General features: G+C 55.7%; 5 protein-coding genes across 5 annotated transcripts; 3 read left to right on the top strand and 2 right to left on the bottom strand.

The window, feature by feature from the left end:
• Nucleotides 1-960: 960 nt before the first annotated feature.
• On the top strand, nucleotides 961-4,256 carry EsH8_III_000904 (UreD urease accessory protein-domain-containing protein; the record flags this gene model as incomplete). The annotated part of the gene is made up of 4 exons (XM_083262629.1): nucleotides 961-1,815; nucleotides 2,203-2,286; nucleotides 2,722-2,830; nucleotides 3,085-4,256. The coding sequence occupies 4 exons, from the start codon at nucleotides 961-963 to the stop codon at nucleotides 4,254-4,256; spliced, it is 2,220 nt and encodes a 739-aa protein (XP_083123116.1).
• A 486-nt stretch (nucleotides 4,257-4,742) lies between these two features.
• On the top strand, nucleotides 4,743-6,162 carry EsH8_III_000903 (uncharacterized protein; the record flags this gene model as incomplete). Its single annotated transcript, XM_083262628.1, has 2 exons — nucleotides 4,743-4,901; nucleotides 4,966-6,162. The coding sequence occupies 2 exons, from the start codon at nucleotides 4,743-4,745 to the stop codon at nucleotides 6,160-6,162; spliced, it is 1,356 nt and encodes a 451-aa protein (XP_083123115.1).
• A 399-nt stretch (nucleotides 6,163-6,561) lies between these two features.
• On the bottom strand, nucleotides 6,562-8,157 carry EsH8_III_000902 (uncharacterized protein; the record flags this gene model as incomplete). Its single annotated transcript, XM_083262627.1, has 6 exons — nucleotides 6,562-7,121; nucleotides 7,205-7,272; nucleotides 7,324-7,412; nucleotides 7,479-7,775; nucleotides 7,832-7,936; nucleotides 7,996-8,157. 6 exons carry the CDS (start codon nucleotides 8,155-8,157, stop codon nucleotides 6,562-6,564), a joined length of 1,281 nt encoding a protein of 426 aa, XP_083123114.1.
• Nucleotides 8,158-12,952: 4,795 nt separating this feature from the next.
• Nucleotides 12,953-13,897, top strand: EsH8_III_000901 (Alpha/Beta hydrolase protein; the record flags this gene model as incomplete). The annotated part of the gene is made up of 2 exons (XM_083262626.1): nucleotides 12,953-13,068; nucleotides 13,147-13,897. 2 exons carry the CDS (start codon nucleotides 12,953-12,955, stop codon nucleotides 13,895-13,897), a joined length of 867 nt encoding a protein of 288 aa, XP_083123113.1.
• Nucleotides 13,898-14,063: 166 nt separating this feature from the next.
• Nucleotides 14,064-15,459, bottom strand: EsH8_III_000900 (major facilitator superfamily domain-containing protein; the record flags this gene model as incomplete). The annotated part of the gene is made up of 2 exons (XM_083262625.1): nucleotides 14,064-14,576; nucleotides 14,632-15,459. 2 exons carry the CDS (start codon nucleotides 15,457-15,459, stop codon nucleotides 14,064-14,066), a joined length of 1,341 nt encoding a protein of 446 aa, XP_083123112.1.
• Between the last annotated feature and the right edge of the window lie 3,751 nt (nucleotides 15,460-19,210).

The raw sequence follows: 19,210 nt of genomic DNA, 5'->3' as shown, positions 1-19,210 counted from the left end.
GTGTACGTCGAGGATGTTTAGGTGACGGGCGGCTCTCCAAATTCGCGAGTGGGAAACGGGTGGATCGAAGTGCGGTGGCACGGAGAAGGAACTGTGCGTGTCATGTTGCTGATTGGCGAATGAGCACTGTGCTGCCTGGTGCGGGAAGGACCAGAGCTCGACAGGACACAGCGTAGTAACGTCAGGTACGTACCGCAACTCCAGCGTCCCAGGCTTGCACCTGCTGTGCGCAACTCACCGACATCGAGATCCTAAGTTAAGATGAGAGAGATTACTATTACTCACCTGCGACAGCTCATCTACAGCGGTGACTGGTCGGAATGCTAAGTGGAAAACTGGTAAGGCAATGGCTAACCATCCGTGTGATGAAGGGGTAAGTTCGCCGTCAAGACAAGGCTCATACATGCAACGATTGAGCAACCCCAAGAGGGTTGATGGGCGGAATTCGTGTTGGTTGATTGCTTTGTCTGGTGGTGGGTTGCGGGTGCAGCATCGGCCATTGCCCAATCAGGCAGTCACTCGATATGAATGCACAGAGGCACACTGTTACGATGGTGGCCCGGGTTCTCGAGTGCCATTGTGATCCTTCGAGGGACCTGTAACTGCTATCTATCTTTTTGCAGAGACCGGGGTAAGGGCGCCAGCGGTGGTGGTACCGTACGTACTCCGCAACTTGACTTTTTATGCCACTACAGGCAATCTCGGGCTGTGACCGTCATCCCAGAAAGCAACAACTCTTCAAAGGCGACCCAGCTCACTCACTGAGCGTTTTCGAGTATGCAACTGCCCCAACCTGTCGTTTTGACTACCCGAGTTAAAAACATCCCACCTCCTAGAGAGAGCCACTTCTGACTCCGTACAGTAACCCAATAAGACCATCGATGGTTAAGAATGGCTTGCCAGAGACACCCCTGAGATACACACCACCACCGCAAGGCAAACCAGACTGGCAAAATAACGATGAACTCCCCCTTTCCTAAATCCTCGTCGGCTGCCGGCGAGGGCCACCTCACTGCCCAGCTCTTGCCAAACGGGCTCTCGGGTCTCAAGGCTATATCATATCAGTACCCTCTGAAACTCATATCTCCTACCCCCGCGGCCGACCAGAAGAGTGTTTTGGTCTTCCTGCTGTCTTATGGTGGGGGGCTTGTTGGCGGCGACACTGTGAATCTGTCCATCCGTGCTTTACCAGCGGCAAAGCTCAGCATTGTCACTCAAGGCCACACCAAGATTTTCAAGTCTGCGTCTACCGACATAGTCACGCGCCAAACGCTCGAGGTCCACATAGAGGAGAATGCCGGTCTCTGTCAACTGCCAGATCCAGTCCAGCCGTTCGACGGAAGCGTCTACGAACAAACACAAATATTCACCGTGGCGCCAAGCGCATCTCTGTGTCTATTGGACTGGGTGACGCAAGGTAGGACAGCTCGGGGTGAGGACTGGAGCTTTGTCAAGTGGACGGGACGTAACGAGGTTTGGTCATCTGGCGAGACAGGAGGGAGCAAGAAGCGTCTCCTTGTGAGAGACACAGTCATCTTGGACAGAGACAGTCAAGGCTTGGTCGGAAGGTCATTACGGGACTCGATGCATGGGAATGGGTTGTTCGGAACTCTGATCCTCCGTGGCCCGCATATGCAAGCTCTGGGCAATTTTTTCCTCGATGAGTTTGGGGCCTTGCCCCGTCTGGGCGGCAGAGATTTTAGGTCGGCGGAAGCAAAGGCCAAGGAGGAAAGCAATCTCACCGAAAACGAGTTATGGCGACTGAGACGCATTGAGATGGAGACAAAAGACGGCGTTTTATGGTCGGCAGCGAGGGTAAGGGGTTGTGTCATCGTAAAGTTTGGGGCAAGCACCGTTGAAGCCGGGCGAGTGTGGGTTGGTAATATGCTGAGTCGGGAAGGCAGTATCGCGAGTCTTTACGGAGAGCAGGCTCTTATGTGCGTCAAGTGAGACAGAGGATGAGAGAAGTCTCAAACATATCCATGTGTTCCGGGCTGCCAGGCCAACCAACATATTGGCATTGAGAATACAGTTCACTTCCATGTAACAACTAGAAGGTTCTTCAAACACAGAATTACATCTTGATGCCAATGGGGGGGGTCAACGGACATGTCATAACAATAGACTAGTGATATTATACATGTTGCTCTTGACCAAGAATTATTCGTTATAGGGACGGATGCTACTGATGGTTTGAGCCAGGGCGATGAGCAGCGACGTACCACCGCCGTCTCACCCGTGCTTCAGTGCCCCTCATTCTCTTCCCAGCAGGCCACGGCGCAGACGGTAACCGACGCGGGGTGGCACAACCCCACTTCAGGTGCGCGACTGCCAGGAACAGAAAAGGTGAGGTGCAAAAAAATACAAGGGTACCTCCCACGGACGTTTGGTCCCCCACCACGCTAAGGTAATCAACCATCTTTTTCTCTTTTCGAGGCGGCGTCTGTGACTCTCTCATGGTCGTTATATACAGAACTCCAATATCTTCTCCCACCCCACGACGACGGCGATTGATCAATACGAGAAACACCGATACGAAACCTTTCCAACGTTGATTGTTCTCGACTTAGAGCTGTCAGTCACCATGCCCGAGGGAACACCCCCGGCTCGAGGCGCCGGCAGGGCTCGCGGCCGAGGAGCAACAAGAGGCAGAGGTGGAAGAGGGGGGGCTGCCAGTGTCACACAAAGCGCTGATGCTCCCTTAAACGCGTCAACTTCGAGGCCTTCTTCGGCGCTGGGTACCGCTTCGGCAACCGGCGCGCCACTCAGAGATTCCGCGACACCCAAGCCGACGCGAGGCACTTCGGTTGGCAGGTTTCGCCCCAAGAACGTGCGCAGAGACGAGGCCGCACGAGACGTTCTCGCTCGGCAAGAGTTGGAAAAGGATAATGCGAGGGCAAAGGCCGAAGCTCGAGCGCAAGCCCGCTCGCGAGGTCGCAGTCGGAGGGCTCGTGGAGATGCCATGGGCCGGGGTGGGTTCATGTCGCGAGCTGCGGTTGCTAGCGGCCCATTCTCGCAAATAAACATAGAGGGTATGTTGGCATTCTATCTAACAGCTTGGGATGCACGACTAACATTGACCAGGGGGTGCAAGGTCCTCTGGAGGCTGGGGTGGAGGCGGCGGCGGTGGCGGCGGCGGTGGGTTCTTCGGAGGCGGAGGGGGAAGAGCAAAGAGGGAAGGCGGTGGCTTTGGGGAGGCATCTGGCCATCGTGAAGCCCGAATCAACGCTGACAGACTCGCCGGATACCCGGTCGACCGCGAGCCGGACTCCGACGACGAAGCAACAGCTGCCCTTATCAGCTCGAAGCCCGATAACATTTGGCCCATGGGTATTGCTCGAATCGACAAGAAGGAAGAAAAGAAGGTCATTGCGACCTCGGCCGAACTTGAAGCAGAAGAAAAGGGGAAGGCCGAAGAAAGTCTTTGGGTTGATGGGGGTGATTCCTGGCCCGGTTCTGTCCCTCACGTGGAAGAAGAAACCAAGGTTTGGCACGCTGCACCCAAGGGAGTGGTGCAAGTCAAGGCAGAACCTGGAGCCGAACCAGGGGCCATGGACATCGCGCCGGTTGACTTCAACGCCCACGTGAAATCTGCAACTCCTGAAGCCGAAGAGAAGGTTACACCCGAACCGAAGACGAAGAAGGCAACAGCTGACCAAGAGGTGGAAATGATCACACACGACATGCAACTCCTGCTAAGCGAACTGGGCACTGTTTCCGACGAGAACTCAAAGGCCCCAGAGACAGACGCTGTACAGGACAAAGATGGGCGACTGTACCTCTTCCAATTCCCGCCTTTGCTTCCACCGCTGCATCCCGCGACTACACCAAAGGTCAAACCTGAGCCGGACGACGTTGTCATGCTGGATCAAACTAGCGAATCGGTCGATCTCACCAATGCCGAAGACAAAGTCAAGCCCAAGGCCGAGGAGATCGACAAGGATATCGACCTTACCGATATATCGCAGCTTGTCTCCCAAGCCGGCATGATGGGCAAGCTCAAGGTTCGCAAGTCTGGCAAGGTTGAGCTTGACTGGGGTGGACGAACCCTGGAGCTCAGCCCCGCTGCGGGCATGAACTTTTTGACAACAGCGGTGATTGTGGAGGAGTCGGACGAGAAGACAAAGCATGGCATCGTTGGCGGCGACAGCGTTGGCATGGGAAAGATTATGGGCAGATTTGTCCTCGCCCCTACCTGGGGCGATGAGGAAGAATGGATTGTCGACTCGGATGATCTTGTCATCCCCGATGAGTAGGGCTGAAGCGCTGTGAGCTTCGGGAGTGGTACAGCTTCGTCATTTGCGGTATTCCACGCACGCTGTGCCAAGAGCCGCGTCGGAAAGAAGACGAGAGAAAAGGCGACGCTTTGACGATTAGGGTCCCGGGAGGCTGCGGATAGACAAAAAAGAAAGATACCCTACTATAGTTCCGACTGCGGCTAATGGGATGAACTCGAGGGACGGCGTCGTCCCGTCGGTCTTCCCCACACTCCGCACATGAGACCATCTGTGACCCCCAAGCCACGGCAACGGCGCTTTGCATGCAGTATGTCATCAAGTTCTCCGGGCTGGTATCCTCGATCCAACCTCCCCAGAGCTTCCCCCGGGATCTATTGAGGTGGTGATATTGAGTGGAAATCCTTGCGGGATACCTCCTGGGGTTGTGCACGTTGTATTCGCACGATCCGCTTGACATTATTGACACTTCACTGGACATCGAATGAAAGGCCGATAACTTCCAAGATGGGCGGACAACCAGAATCCAGTGCCAGCGGGCCCCTTCACGTCATAATCATCGGCGCCGGCCTTGCAGGCCTAGCCACGGCCCTCTCCACCAAGCTCGCAAACCCCTCCCACCGCGTAACAGTTCTCGAGACCGTCAAAGAACTCCAAGAAGTCGGTGTAGGTCTCTCCGAAATCCAGCATTCGCCTCTCACAAGCTTTCCCATGCTGACAGGAAACCTAGGCCGGCCTCCAACTCACCCCCAACGCAACACGTCTCCTAGAAGCCTGGGGCCTCAACTCGACCCTGTCTCCGCTCGCGACTCTCCCCTCAACCCTCTCGGTCCATCGTTATGACGGCACCCGCCTCCTCGCCCACGAGTCTCAGCTCCAACAAACGATCCAGTCCCGCTACGGCCATCCCTTTTGGGGCTTACACCGCGTCGAGCTCCAGCGCGCCCTCGTCGACCGCTGCACCGCCCTCGGCGTCGAAATCCGGCTTTCCTCCCGCGCTCGCTCTGTAGACTTTGACCGCGCAATCATCACGCTCGCTGAAGACGATGGCGAGACTGACTCCGGGTCCGGGTCCACAGTAGCCGGCGACGTCGTCGTCTGCGCCGACGGCATGTGGAGCACCACCCGTGCCCAGTTTCTCGACCGACCCAGCCCGCCCGCCCTTACCGGCGACCTAGCCTTCCGCATCGCCATCCCCATCGACTCCCTCAAGGGTCCCCACAAAGCCGAGCTCGAGGCATTTATAAAGTCCGAAACCGTCCACTTCTGGGTCGGTCCGCAGTCCCACGGCGTCTCCTATACAGTAAAACAAGGCCGCATGCTGAACCTTGGACTCCTTTCCCCGGACAACCTCCCCGAGGGGTCAACAAAGGTCATTGGCGACGTGGAAGAGATGCGTTCCCTCTTCTCCAACTGGGACCCCCTGCTCCGCAAGCTCCTTGACCAGGTTGAGAGCGTCCACAAGTGGAAGCTCTGCTGGATCGAGCCCCTGGACCAGTGGGCCAGTCCCGAAGGCACGTTCTTCATGGCGGGGGATTGCTGCCACCCGATGCTCCCTTACCTCGCGCAGGGTGCAAACTCGTCTCTCGAAGACGGCGCCGTCCTGGGCCACCTCCTGGGAAAAGTCCGCAATCGAGAAAGCAAGAGCGCACAGCTGCCCGCGGCGGCCGCCATGTACCAGCGCCTCCGTATGGGCCGCGGCCAGCGCATCGTCATGGAGTCGTTTCGGCAGCGAGATGACTTCCATATGCCCGACGGGCCAGAGCAGGAGCGCCGGGACGAGATCATGACGGCGTCACTAGAGCCGGGGAGGGAGCCGCAGCCGGGGTTCCCCTCGCGGTGGACGTGTCCCGAGATCCAGGGATTCCTGTACTCGTATGATGCGTATGCCGAGGCGGAGAAGGTTTACAACCAGGACCCCTTTTAATTATTTCAAATTATTTTGTTCAGCTTTCGCCCAAGGGCGGCTTTTTGTTAGGCTCCTTTACCAAAGCTGGTCTCGGAGCGGACTGTTTGCCCGCGCACGAAGTGACACGACCTAATATACTTCCAATCTTTATATATATGCATCCCAGTATCCGCCCCATTTTGAAATGGCCATCCCACTCGCAGACTGGAGTCGTCGCGATCCCCATATTCTAAGCCCACCGTTAGTACAGAAACCCTCCCCGCCAGGGCTGTATCGTGGCGGCCCGTGTCGCTCTCGTGCCCCTCATGCGCCCAAATGTCCCTTTAAAACCCGTGAACCCCATGAATCCCGTGAAGCCGTGATGTATACATAAAAAAAAGTATCGATATGATAGTTGCGGTCTCCATTTAGCCAGCGTCATCTATCCCTCCGACCTCCAAGGCCAACACGTCCGCTGTGTTGACTCTGGGCGTCGAGGCCATCAAGGTCGACTGAAGACGCGCTCGGGGAATCGCCTAGTCTATCCCCTCCCCAGGTCCCGCTCGCTTTATCGCCCTCGATAACGTACATCTCGCTCTTGACGATGCTGCCTCGTCTTCGATTCGGTGGCGCCATCATATCTGAGCTGAGCCGCGCCCCAACTTCCTTCGAACCGCTTTGCGTGAACGGTGCAGGGTATCCGGCATGGGGGGACGGCCGAGGCATCGGGTCATGTTTTCCTACGCCTCCAAGCTCCATGTCGTTATCTGTGTCGTCGGCGCCGTACGGGTTACGGCGGGGTGCTGATCGTGTCGTTCCTGACCTCATGCCACCACTCATACCACCATTTACACCACTCATGCCAGGGGTACGATCGGTCGAAGTGAATCCGCTTAACCGCCAAGCTCTGAGGAGTGGCCGGACAGTAACAAGGCTCGACGCCACGATGGCGACTCCTGGTTCCACCAGAGTCCAGACCATAGCATCTGTTCCCGCGACTACACTCAAGTTAGTATGATTCGGGGCAAAGGCTTGGCTGCATGTTTTGCAGTGAAGCGTGTGTTAGGGAAGAGATATGTACATAAGATGTCGTCAACGTCGCCCAAATCCGCCAGGAATTTTAGCCGAATCAAAGTGGCAATGCTAGCACTGTGGTTGATCAATCAGCATTGCTCCATCCAAGTCATCGGCGCAACTCACAATATTCCTAGCCCAAGAATCACAATAACAGTGGCCTTGGCCTGCTTGGTCATTTTGACATTCCATATCATAGGAATTGGTAGAAGGGCCTTGGGGTATGTCAGCACAATACCGGGAGAATCGAGAGAAACATGGCAAATTGTAGAGAGACGTACATAGAGCCAGTCGCTGAGGATGGTCATGACGCTAATGGAGTAGGCCGCTGCGACAATCGCATCTGCCGACACGCAGCGGGAGTTGGGAATAGTGTAATCCCACTGAGCTTGAACGGGCGAACACTGGAATATATTCCAGAAGAAGATGACCAGGCTCCAAACAGTCACAATCGACAGACTGATGTAGATGGTCCAGTTGTAGGCCTTCGAATTGGAGAGTCGCAGCAGGAAGACTCCAATGCTCAGCTTGATGAACAGCATATTAAGGACATATGTGGCGGTGGCTAAGGCTTGATACTATAACATTGTGTTAGTGAAAGGAGGCGGCAAAACACCGAACCGAGGACAGTTACCATCAAGGCCGAGATCTCCTTATCCTGGTGGAGGGCTTTGTTGTGGTGGCCCAGGCCCTCGTTTACGCCGAGAAGAATGAAAGAGCAGGAGAGAGTGAAAACAACCTGAGATCACAAGTCAGTACAGCATCCGGGTTGGCGCAACCAAGGAGGATGAGGCTTGCCTGGGCGACCAGCATGAGCCAGTCATCGGCTTGGAAGCCCTTGGTCATGAAAGCTCGGACATAGCTTCTGAGAACGACGGAGAACCAGGAAAGAATAAGGAAAGTGATGGCGGTAGCTACAAGAGCACCGCCGTTGTTCTCTGATAAATCCACCTTAGCCATAGGGCCGCGGTACCGTGATGCTCTGGGAACCGACGAAGGGGAAAGGGCATGGCGAAACGGGGAAACGAGAAGGGAAAGGAGCAGGCTGGAATGATTACATATGCGGGACGATGGGATTTAACCTAATCAGCCGTGCTGGACGATGCTGGAATACCCAGGGGCGGCCCTGGGCTGGATAGGACAGAACCATGGGTAAGAATCCCAAGTGTCCGAAGGCGGATGAAAGAGGGTCGCCGAGTCTGAGCCCCCGGAGATGGGCCCCGGTAAGGCAGGGTCAACGTGTGGGGAGAGACGAGGGTTCTAGTGTGCCAGTTCAGACCAGCCGCATGGATTATGGTGGAATATGGAATAGAGGCAGTGGGACCACGAGGGCTGGCCAGACGGGGCCTTTTACATTCTTTCACTGGCGTCCTCCTGCAAAGCAATTCTCAGGCCGTACGGCATGAAGATGGGAGAGAGACTCGTAATAACACGCAAGGTAGCAGAGACCAGAAGCTGATAAGAAGACCGTGTGTCGCATAGCAACAGGGCGCCAGAATGCGCAATCTATTACATTAAACACACCTGCAGTCAGATTCGCGGTTGAAATTTGCAAAGGCGTCTCACGCACATACATACCTAGTACGTGATGAGGGCTGCAGGAAGACGCACGCCTATGGGGCCCGGGAAGTGGGAACCATGGAGGTGGAAGGGCTTCCCCGAGAGGAAGCAACGAGCCAGCTGGTCCCGCAAGAAAGAGAAGCATTCGCCCTACGCGGCGTGACTATCTCGGCGGTGGTAACTGAAAAGAGATGCGGAAGAAGCAAACAGGCGAGAATGAGTGGCATCCGGCGCTGTGCCGCTGCTTTTCTGGGGCGTCTGCACGGGAAACACTTCCAACAACGACAGCCATTGTCATACGCAAAGATGTCTCTTGAACCGGCCAGGAGCTGATACATGTTGGTAGCATCCGGGCAAGTATCAGAATCAGCCCCACGAAAACAAAAGGTGACAATGGGAGGAGCGGGCGACTTGGCTTGGTTCGCGCTATTGTCTGCTGAAGTTCATGTTGACGGGGATCCCCGTCACGATGGAGTTCACAATCGAGCTAGAAGCTCGGATTCAAATCTGGACCGACGGCTCCTCTGCAGAACATGGAAGTCAGCTCCGCTGAACATGGTCGACGCGTCCTGGTCCGGGCCCAGCGATTTGGATCATCCCTGGACGACGAGGGCGCGATGTCATGCGCACTAGCAGCATTGTCGCAAAATGGACGGCCAACTTGATATTTTGCTAATGAGGCAGAAGTCACGCTAGTGTAGTAGGCGGCGAGGTGCGAGATGACGGGAAGTTGGCAAAGTCGGTTGTGAGGCAGACGGGTACGAGGAGCCGAGCCATGCAGCCTGCGGAAGTAGGAGGCGATGAAGCGGTAGCTTTTGGTTGGGTCGCAGGTTGGTTCGGCTGCAGCCATGAATGAGGGGGAACCTTTCCCGAGTTGGAGAAGCTTGCAAGCAAAAAGGAAAGAGCAATGCAACATGGCTCTGCTGTCTGTTGGGGGGTGTGTCCATTGGCAATGGGGCCCTGCGGGAGAGCTGCGAAAAGGCCAAGAGGACGAAAGACGCGCAGACCCTCCTCCCCCTCCTGGTCTGGTCTGGCACATCCACGTCCCACAATCCCAGTCAACATCCCATCATCGACCTCAGTCTTCAGCGGTGCGGGGCGGGGATAGACCCGGGACGTCAGAGGGCCGTGAGAGAAATAGAGCGCTGCTATTCGGCGGCTGGTTCATATCTTTGACACACGGCACAAATTTTGAGCTGATCATTAGACCAGATGAGTAGCGTCGTCGGTAGATGAAGAACAGTGACTTGCTTGTGGATTACAGTTATTTCCCAGGACGAGGAGCATTCTGGATTCTATGTAGTATTATAGTAGTCAGTGGTTCTGGACCCCTGGGGTTGTGTGTGCTGGAGCCAGCGAAAGGCACTTGCTAGGAGTTGGCAAAACAATGGCGCTCCGCTCTCGGAAAATAGCGCGTTATATCTGCTATACACTATGGATGTGTTTGGCGATGGCAAAGCTTGCTCTCGGTGACTGGTGGAGGGAGCACAGACGAGGTAATACCCGGGCTCTCTGATGGCGGTATCCCAAGACAGGGAAGCGGCGCTGCCAGAGACGGCGTCCTCCGACATCGACGATGGGTTCCGACCAAGATAGGACGCTTGTTCGCATGGTTGGCAGACTGGCTGGCTGGCCTAGACGAAATCTCAAGACGAAGCCGTTTCCTGCTCGCGTCGGTCCATCGGGGCTGCCCAAGGAGGAGGTTTCGCCATCGAGGCACGGACGTGGCTCTAGAAGTAGAATGGAAGGCAGTCAGTGCGTGTCGGACGATTCTGCAGGCCGCTGCTGGTGGAGGAGGGCTTTTCACCGAAGAAAGTCAGGTAGGCAATTAGGCCCCCCTTCATTCTCTGCAGCGAGTATTGTTACGATGCTGCGTCTGTGCCACGTCCTGCCCTGCCCTGGCCTGCGTGCCGAGTGCTTGCTTTTACTCTCGGTCTTGCCCCTGCTCTACACCTACACCTGCAGCTGCACCATCGGCCGAAGTGAGGTTGTACCAGAAGGCGTACCTTGCATAGGCAGTATGCATACACCGAGGTGCTGCATATGTATAGTGTACTTGTCTTCTCTGGTTGTTATGGTTATAATTAAAGTACCCTGCTACTTCGGCTAGACGTCCAGACCAAAGTGGATGTCGGCAACCCTGCCAGATTGATGTTGGAAGGAGCCAATGCAGAGAAAAACGCGCCCTGCACCAACCAACCCGTTCCAGCGTACGGACGGAAAGGAAGGCAGAGGGGCAGGCGCAGCAATGCAGGTAAAGCTCGCCTGTTGATGACGGGGGCAGGTAAGACACACACACACACACACACACAGCCAGGACTGATCTCCTCGTTTCGTCTTCATCTGCACCGAATCCGCACCCATGAGGGGATGTCTCACGATGTAAAGATATCACCACCACCGCCGCCGCCGCCGCAAAACGTGCCGCCTCCTTCCTGTCTTCGCACTCTACTGTTTGCTGCCTCCCCATCTTGACTAACGGAAAGGGGTTTGGTGAACCTCATTTAAAATGACAGTCCAGACATTGGCTCGCTCACCATCAATGATTGGATGGTTGCGTGCGTGCTAGGTTTCGATGTTGCGTTTACAAGCCTCCATCGCATCTTGCGCGAAAGGCACCCTTCGCCTCGTACGCCAGGGTTTCTTTGTCCAGTGACGGCGTTAAGGCAACGTGGTAGGGTTCTCACGACTCCCCTTGTCAGCGTCCAGACAGGAACAGCAGCAGCAAGCCCTGCCGCACCTTGGCCCCCAGCCGCACTTTGCGACCGCGGGAGATTCCTTCAACGCCGGCCTTTGCCATGGCCCGGCTTTCCATGCGCCGTCGGAACGAATAGCCGGCTTCAAATCAGCCTGCTACGAAGTATGGTAGTCTCTGCCTGAGACTTTATGACCTTATGATGTCTGCCTGTCTCCCTTGTATGGCCAAACAAGGGTTGTCAGAGTGCTTGAGTGCAACGCTGTCCCAACCAACATGTCCAACCCACCATACACAACACGCTCTTTCCCTTTTGGCGATGGTTTGCCTTGTGGGCGTGGAATACGACCCCATGGCATTGTTCCTTGGCCTCTTGGCCTGCCCAAAGCATGGGTTGCGGGCGTGAGAAGAACCTGGGCAGTGGGAATCGCGATACCAAGCTGCTGTGGCTGCCTATCATTACACTACAATAAGAATCGGCCGAGCTGCTCTTGCCATCATGTCGGATCGGATCAGGAAATTTTCAGTGTCAAGGATATGCCACAATGGGCACTCCTGTTATGCACGGACGTGGGGGTAGTCATTTCAGTGACAGGTGTCAGGAGCGAAGGAGCTTCGGTTAGAATAGAGGCCGGGAAAGATCCCGCGGCTGACTGATGGAGACAAGCCGGCTTCGACTTGACCACGCCATCCAGCTAGGCTGCAGCGATTGCAGCTCACTATGAACACAGGATGAATTGAATGTGAGCAGCCGCCGGCCAATTCGGGTCAATAATGGATCGCCGCCCGTTGTTACATCGCTCTCACCAGCCCATCTCCCGCTCAGCTACTGATGTACAGCGTTGCATCGTGCATGTCTGGGCGATGACGGCCCTGCCATTAGGCTTCTATCAGTTTCCAGAAGCAAGGCTAATGGTCGGCCTCGCCAGACTGAGTAGTTCGGTTGCGGCAACGGGTGTTGTGATAGTTGATGAGACTACGGGCCCTGAATGACGCAAAGGGAGTGGCCAGGCCGATAACAATGATAAGCGCAATCGGCACTTGAAGGAAGCAGATGTTGTGATTGAAACCGAAGGAGGAGAGACTCGAAAAGAGCGCGCCGTTATTATCACCGGAAGCCCTGAAACGGTCGCTCTCGGACGCGGATGCAAGGACGGGAGCCCGGAAGGCGGAAGGCCCCACCCACACCTTTGGTTCGGTGGTTTGCCCTCATTGCTATCAGCAATTCCGAACATTTGATCGATGCGCGACAAATAAGTACCAAAAACCGACGGGTTTCGCACAGACACTCTCACAGCTTGTCATTCCCCGCCTATCAAGGTGCCAACGTCTCACCACCACCACCACCTCAACACACCACCTCGTCCTTTCACGTTACGCCAAGTATCCCGGAGGATTTCCAGCATCTCGGAACCCTCTTTGTCCGCGCCCTGTCCCAGCTGGCCCTGCCGCATCGTGCCCTGCGTTGACCACCAACTCAAGCTACAACACGCCGCTACCATGTCGAGCTCCCTGAAATTCACCGAGCACCACTATGCCGCAGACAACAAGCTTCAAAAGCTAGGCGTGTGGGAATTCCCCTCAAATGCCGATAACGCGGCAGGATATTGGGTGATGTGAGTTGCCCAAATGCCTTAGCATTGGCTTTGCGCATCTGGCCGCTTTTGGTCATCTGTTGACACCCTTGCGACTAGCTATATCCATGGGGGTGCCTGGCGCGATCCTCGGAAGACCCTCGTCGACTTTGGGGCTTCCATTCAGGAAATCATCAAGGCCAATGATATACCCAAGTCTGAGGTTCGCGGTTTCATCAGCATTGACTACCGTCTATCCCCGCACCCCGACTTTCCCCAGGACCCTGCCGTCACCGCCCCGTCAGAACTTCGCTGTGCTCAACATCCGGACCATCTCCGTGATGTCTGGTCGGCTCTCGCCTTTTTACAACGCGAATACGACATCCGGGACCGTTATGTTCTTATTGGACACTCGGCCGGCGCTACCTTGGCCCTTCAGCTGCCGATGGGATCAGCTGCCCTCGGCGCCGCCCCACCACCGGAGGTGCAGATGCCGAAGGCATTCATCGGTGTATCCGGCATATATGAACTCTGTGATCTCAACGACCGTCACAACAAGACCTATACCGGATTTCTTGCCGCTGCCTTTGGCGAAGACCAGGGGTCCTGGAACAAGGTGGTGCCGGCCACTTTTTCGGGAAGCTTCAAAGACGTCTTGCCTAAACAAAGAATTATCTTGCTGGCCTGGTCTCCCGAAGATACGCTAGTTGACGAGCCCGAGATCGATGGCATGGTATCAAAGCTGGGGAAGGACGGTGTCGAGTGCACAGTCGTCAAAACCCTCACACACGACCATGACTTTGTCTGGGAGGATGGCAAGCAGATCGCCCGGCTGCTCGCCGAGGCTCTTAGTTTGTTGAGGAAAAACTAAAAGACCGAGACTCATTGGAAACAAGTCATGTTTATTCTCATTATGCGCCATGCTCGGTGGCCCATCAACCGAGTCTATGACCCTTCTGCAAAGATTACATTCGCTATTGTCAGCCAAGCAACTTGGGCAACTTTCAGTCGAGGTGCTCTTGTCTCTTCGTTTCCCATTACAACTTGGCCCCCCAGGCCTTTCCTGCCTTGGCCATCCTCGCCGCTGCAAGTGTCAGCGAGCCTGCTATCATCATCGCACCGCCCCAGATTTGAGCCCCGAGATACTGTCCACCGGACCTGTCGATGATTGCGCCGGCCGTTGGTGGTCCGGCTAGCGTTGCGAAGCCCGAAATGGTTGCAATCATGCCGAATCTTGTACCCATCTTCTGCGGGTCTGTTGTCAGGCTTGCCGTGGAGCCCACAAAGACACCTTGTGCCGCTCCATTGGACAGTCCGAAGAAGACGCTGAAGACGTACATACCCGTCCGGGTCTTTACGCCAATCCAAGCGAATTCCATGCAACCCAGAAGGAACATTGTCAGTATGAACATGTTGATCGGACCGACATGTCGGTCGGCCATGTAGCCGACAACTGGCCGAATCGGTATGCCCATGCCGTTGGTGATCAGAAGCAACGATACTGACTCGGTTGTCGAAAAGCCTATTATTCTGCGGGCGTACGTATTGATCTTTCACATTCGTCAGTGCAAGACGGACTCAAGGGTGTGGCGATTTGCGACTCACATAGAAGAAGCCAAAATACAGCGCCATGAAATAAAAGAAGACCCCCAACGTAAACAATATGTACGGCCCTTCCCGGAAGGCGGCCCACTCTATCAATGGACCAGACTTTCTAGGGGGTAGCCGGGGCTTCAAAAGTGCATTGGCTATTGTTGCCACGACGAGCGCAGCGAATGCGGAGCAGCGCACAGCCCAGGGGAAGCCCACCTGGGGAACAAGATATTGCATGGTTGAGGGGAAGATGAGGCTGCCGACGCCAGTGCCAGTGGCCGAAATCGCCAACGCCAAGGATCGCCTCTCTTTGAAATATGACCCGATGATGGCGACACTCGGCATAAACAGGACGCCGAGGCCGAGTCCTGTGCAGACACCCTGCGCGAGCATTATTTGCCAGTACCGAGTGCAAAGACTGGTCATAAAGGAGCCGAAGACGACGAGGGCGCACCCTACAAGAACGGCATGTCGAGCGTATCCGGCATCCGTCAGCCGGCCCGAGATGGTGCAAATCGCAAACGTTAGGAACACTTGCACCGAACCGATCCATGAGACCTGGGCCGCGGGGAGGTGCAGCTTCTCGGTGTAGTAGAGTTGGTAGACGCCGAATGTTGCCGGGTAGCCCCACGCGAGCGTGTTGAGCATGTTGCCGGCCAGGACCTGGGACCACGCCGTCCATCCTCCTTCCGGGTAGACGAGGTCGTGCTCGGCAGACCACTCGCGGGCCTCCGCGAAAGCCTCGACATTCGGTTCCGTGACAAATCCTTTCTCCGCGGCCCCGTCGGCCGTGTTATCACCATAAGCAGGGCTTCTTATCGGGTCGGTCCCGTCAGACATGGTGCTCCTCGAGGGTGAAGATGAAAAATGGAATTATGGCCGGCGAAGAGTACACAGAACTGTTCAACGAAACTGACCAAGTCCATTGATGTAGGTATGGCGGAGAAGAAGGAGCAGATGGAAATTGGTTTAGATATTACAGTGTTTGTAGGAAATGTCATCAAAGTATCGCACCCAAAAAGGTTGGAAGCGGCTGCATGTCTATTAGTAAAGATGGCCGGCCGAGACCGGTCCCTCTCTCCCGATAACCGAGAAAGCTCAACGGCAGAGCTTGAGGGACGACCCGTAACCCGGGTGCTTATTCCCGCTACGACGGCCGGAAGCGGGACCCTGGGTCGCCACGAGCCCTCTTCGTGGACGACAGACGTTGCCAATCAAGCCACGCCTTGCGCCCTACATTGTCACCCCCAAATACCGGCACGCATTGCGCCACCGTACGGTCTTTGGCAGGACGACAGGGTGGCCGAAGGGGAACCCGTCCGACATTTCCCCTAGTATCCGTCGGTCACTGACTTCCGGGAAGGCTTGGGCAGTAGAGCCAGACGCAATGTGATAGGAAAGTAACGAGCTCCGCCGTCCGGCCGTCTCGTTGGACGGCACTGGTTGGGCCCTCCCTGCGGAGCGGTGTCACTCGCGCCCTATAGATGTGCCCGCCGTACAGGTCGATGTGTATTACCAACCACTCCGACAACGTCCCCTTCCCAAGAGCTGCCCAACGAGGTTCGACGTTCCGATTTGCCCGGAGCGGTCACAACCAAGCCCTACGTGACTCGTTCACGCCAATTGGACGTAGGGCCGGATGGGGCCCCGCGTCCATCCTGCTGGCTCCAGTAGGGGCCCTTGCCGGCGTGGTCACCCGGTGAGGTGTCCGACATGCGGGAATCGGCCGGGCTAGGCCACGACTGGCCTACATCCATTGGCATCCTGTCGGACACCTCCGCCGAGGCATGAGCGGACGAGAAGGATTCCTGTAGATAATACAGCGTGCTCGGTGGCTAGAGACTGCCCTTGGTATTCGGCGCGAGTTGCGCGCGTGCTTTACTAAAATGGCGCCATTTTCAACCCGTCCGAACCAGCGCGGGAGGGCTTCCCGCCCTGCCGCTGTCACCCCAGCGGTCGGCAAAAATCGATAAGGGAAAGACAAAAATGGGGAAAATAAGACCCAAATAAAGATATATATACATGTGTATAAGGAGGCTCTCTGGCGGAAAGCTTTCGGGATACCTAAACCGTCAATGTCGAAAGCCCTCGCTGGAAAGCGTAGCGAGAACGGAGGGCGCACGGACCAGTGGAATCCTCCCCCACGCTCGACCCCGGCGCCGAATCGGATGCGAAGCGCATCTTCATTCCGGTCATTCACCGTTTTGTCGCATCGCAGCGCAAACACTTCTCATATCGTCGCATCGTCGCCCTTTGCGCGGTCCGAAAGAAAACCGACTGAACTATTGGTGCCACTGACCAATTGACATCCGCACCAAACAACCCCCACACACGCCCCCTCCCCCCCCCCCATTTGCGCCGGAAACCATCATCGCCTTATCTCACCTCGCGATTCCGTCCACAAGCCAGCCCGTCTCAGCGCGTGCGCATAACTCATCCAGCCCGGATAAAGCGTCGTACCCAATGAGTCTCAAACATTGTCCTCAATCACTCTGTGACTGTGACCTAGCCAGTTGAAAGGGAGGGAGGGGGAACAATAGCGTTGATACTCTTTATTTTTCCGTGCCGTACGCCGTCGCAGTCGTGTCGTCGCCCAACCAGTCGCCGCGAACGAGGAAAGATTCGCGCAGCGGGAGAAACCAGTGAAACACCACCACACCCACCCCCCTCCAATCCCGAACCGTGCTGCGCCAACGTTTTAATCTACAAAAGCGGCAAGAGAAACAACAACAAGAAAAGTAAACAAATAAACAACGAAAACGCGCGCGAATTGCCTTTTGGCGCACGCACCGCACCGGCAGATGCAGCACAGCGCAGCGCAACACACGGCACGCACGCACGGCACGCACGCACGTACGCACACACTCGCCAGCCCTTCGAAACCTCGTCGTAATCGGCTCACCGCTCTATCCAAAACCCAATCCGTAACCTTTTCGCCTTCATCCCCTGCCCCTCCTGAGTGGGCGGAAAGGCGGGGGTAGTGAAATAATAAAAAATAAAAAATAAAAAGCGCCACAGAAGAAAAAAACCACCAAACCGCTCAATCGCGGAGTCGCACATATGCACCGATCGGTAAAAGACTATTGATCGCAATATCGGCCCAATTCTTTTACGTACGAGGGCCGCAATCTGCTGAGGACGACCCGAGCTGTAGGGAGCGGGAAAGAAGAAAAACACAATTCTTCGCGCGACGATGCGGGGAGCTTCGCCGCGCAGTGCGGGGTTCCCAGGCGGAAATGACGTAATAATCCGAACCTCTTACGCCCTGTCCGATGTACCTCTTCCCTGGGAGCTTAACAATTCTGTCGTCTGTCGCGCGAGAGCGCGGGCCAGGTTAGAGCTTGGACATGATTGCGCACGGCCCAGACACACTGTGCTTGAACGTGGACTGTGTATCCACAAATAAAACGGAAACGCTGCCACATTATCCCAACTGCACACCCCCCTGCCCGAGCCGGAACGGGATGCAACGGCGAGAACCGCCCACTAGTGCCGAAGATGGCCTAGCCCCGCATCCATCATTCAACGACTCCCGCTGTGGTGTCCCCCGCTCCGCGCCGGGGGACGCAGTGTCTTCGCCCTTGAAGGCCGTTTCCTGCTGTCGCGTGACATCAATCGCATTGCGCGGCACCACGACGGATCTTGCTGTACATGATCAATGTTGTTTTTTTCTTGGCTTTTCCCTACAGAAAACGTTGCCACTAGCAAAAACAGTCGTATCGTAGCTGCGCCTTCTTTTTCCCCCTCCAATAGCATCCAGAGAGGAACAGAGGGGAACTAAGTAACGGGAGCAGCCTCGGTCGCGCAGTAAAGCTTCATCTCCCTCGCCAGTATAGGAAATAATAAAGCCGCAGGCAAGCGATCCACCTTCCACCGCGGACAATCTGAACCTTGCGCGAGTCTTGAGACCGACTCGCCTGCCATTGTAGAACCGCCGTTTTTTGTCCACTTCTCGTCCAAAAACTTCCATGCCCTTCCTCGCCTCGCGACAACAGCTCAAACTTCGGCCGTCTCAAAGTGATGGCGTGCGCATGTGTAGGTGCGCATGCGCCAGCAAGTATTCCAACGTCTCCGCTTGCTTTTGATCCTCCACCGCCCACCACATCGTACAGCCGCACAACTTCGCCAGAAACTGTAGCGTTCTCGCCTTGACTTCCACTTCATCGCGAAAGAAATGAGAAAGGAGAGAGGGAGACGAAAAAAAAAAAAAAGGACCACGCGCGCAGACCAGTAAATAGCAAAACACCGCTTCCCATAAAATACCCGAAACGCCAAAAGGAGCGTGAGCAACCATCCTCATCCGGCAGATCCCCCCCATTAACCCCACCACCAAATCTTGCCCTTTTGCCAGTGCTGTTGGGTGGTCTTCAAGGACCAGATCAGACATCCTCCTATTTTGCAGCAACAGGAGACACGCCGCGCGACGAAGCGCGATTGGATCCTGGAGCCTTGTCCGTTTTAAAACATCTTTGTCGCCAAACGCCGATAGGCCGACAAGTTCTCGTCGTGGTAAGGACAGTAATGGAACTTCGTAACGGTGTATGAAATAGCCAGGTGGCCAAGACAAATCCAGATTGTTCCTCTTCAAGCG

Source organism: Colletotrichum jinshuiense, chromosome 3 (genome assembly GCF_051148585.1).
Source record: "Colletotrichum jinshuiense chromosome 3, complete sequence".
In the NCBI taxonomy this organism is placed as follows: Eukaryota; Fungi; Ascomycota; class Sordariomycetes; order Glomerellales; family Glomerellaceae; genus Colletotrichum; species Colletotrichum jinshuiense.
The sequence above is the reverse complement of the archived record's forward strand: the minus strand, read 5'-3'. Positions and strand labels throughout refer to the sequence as shown.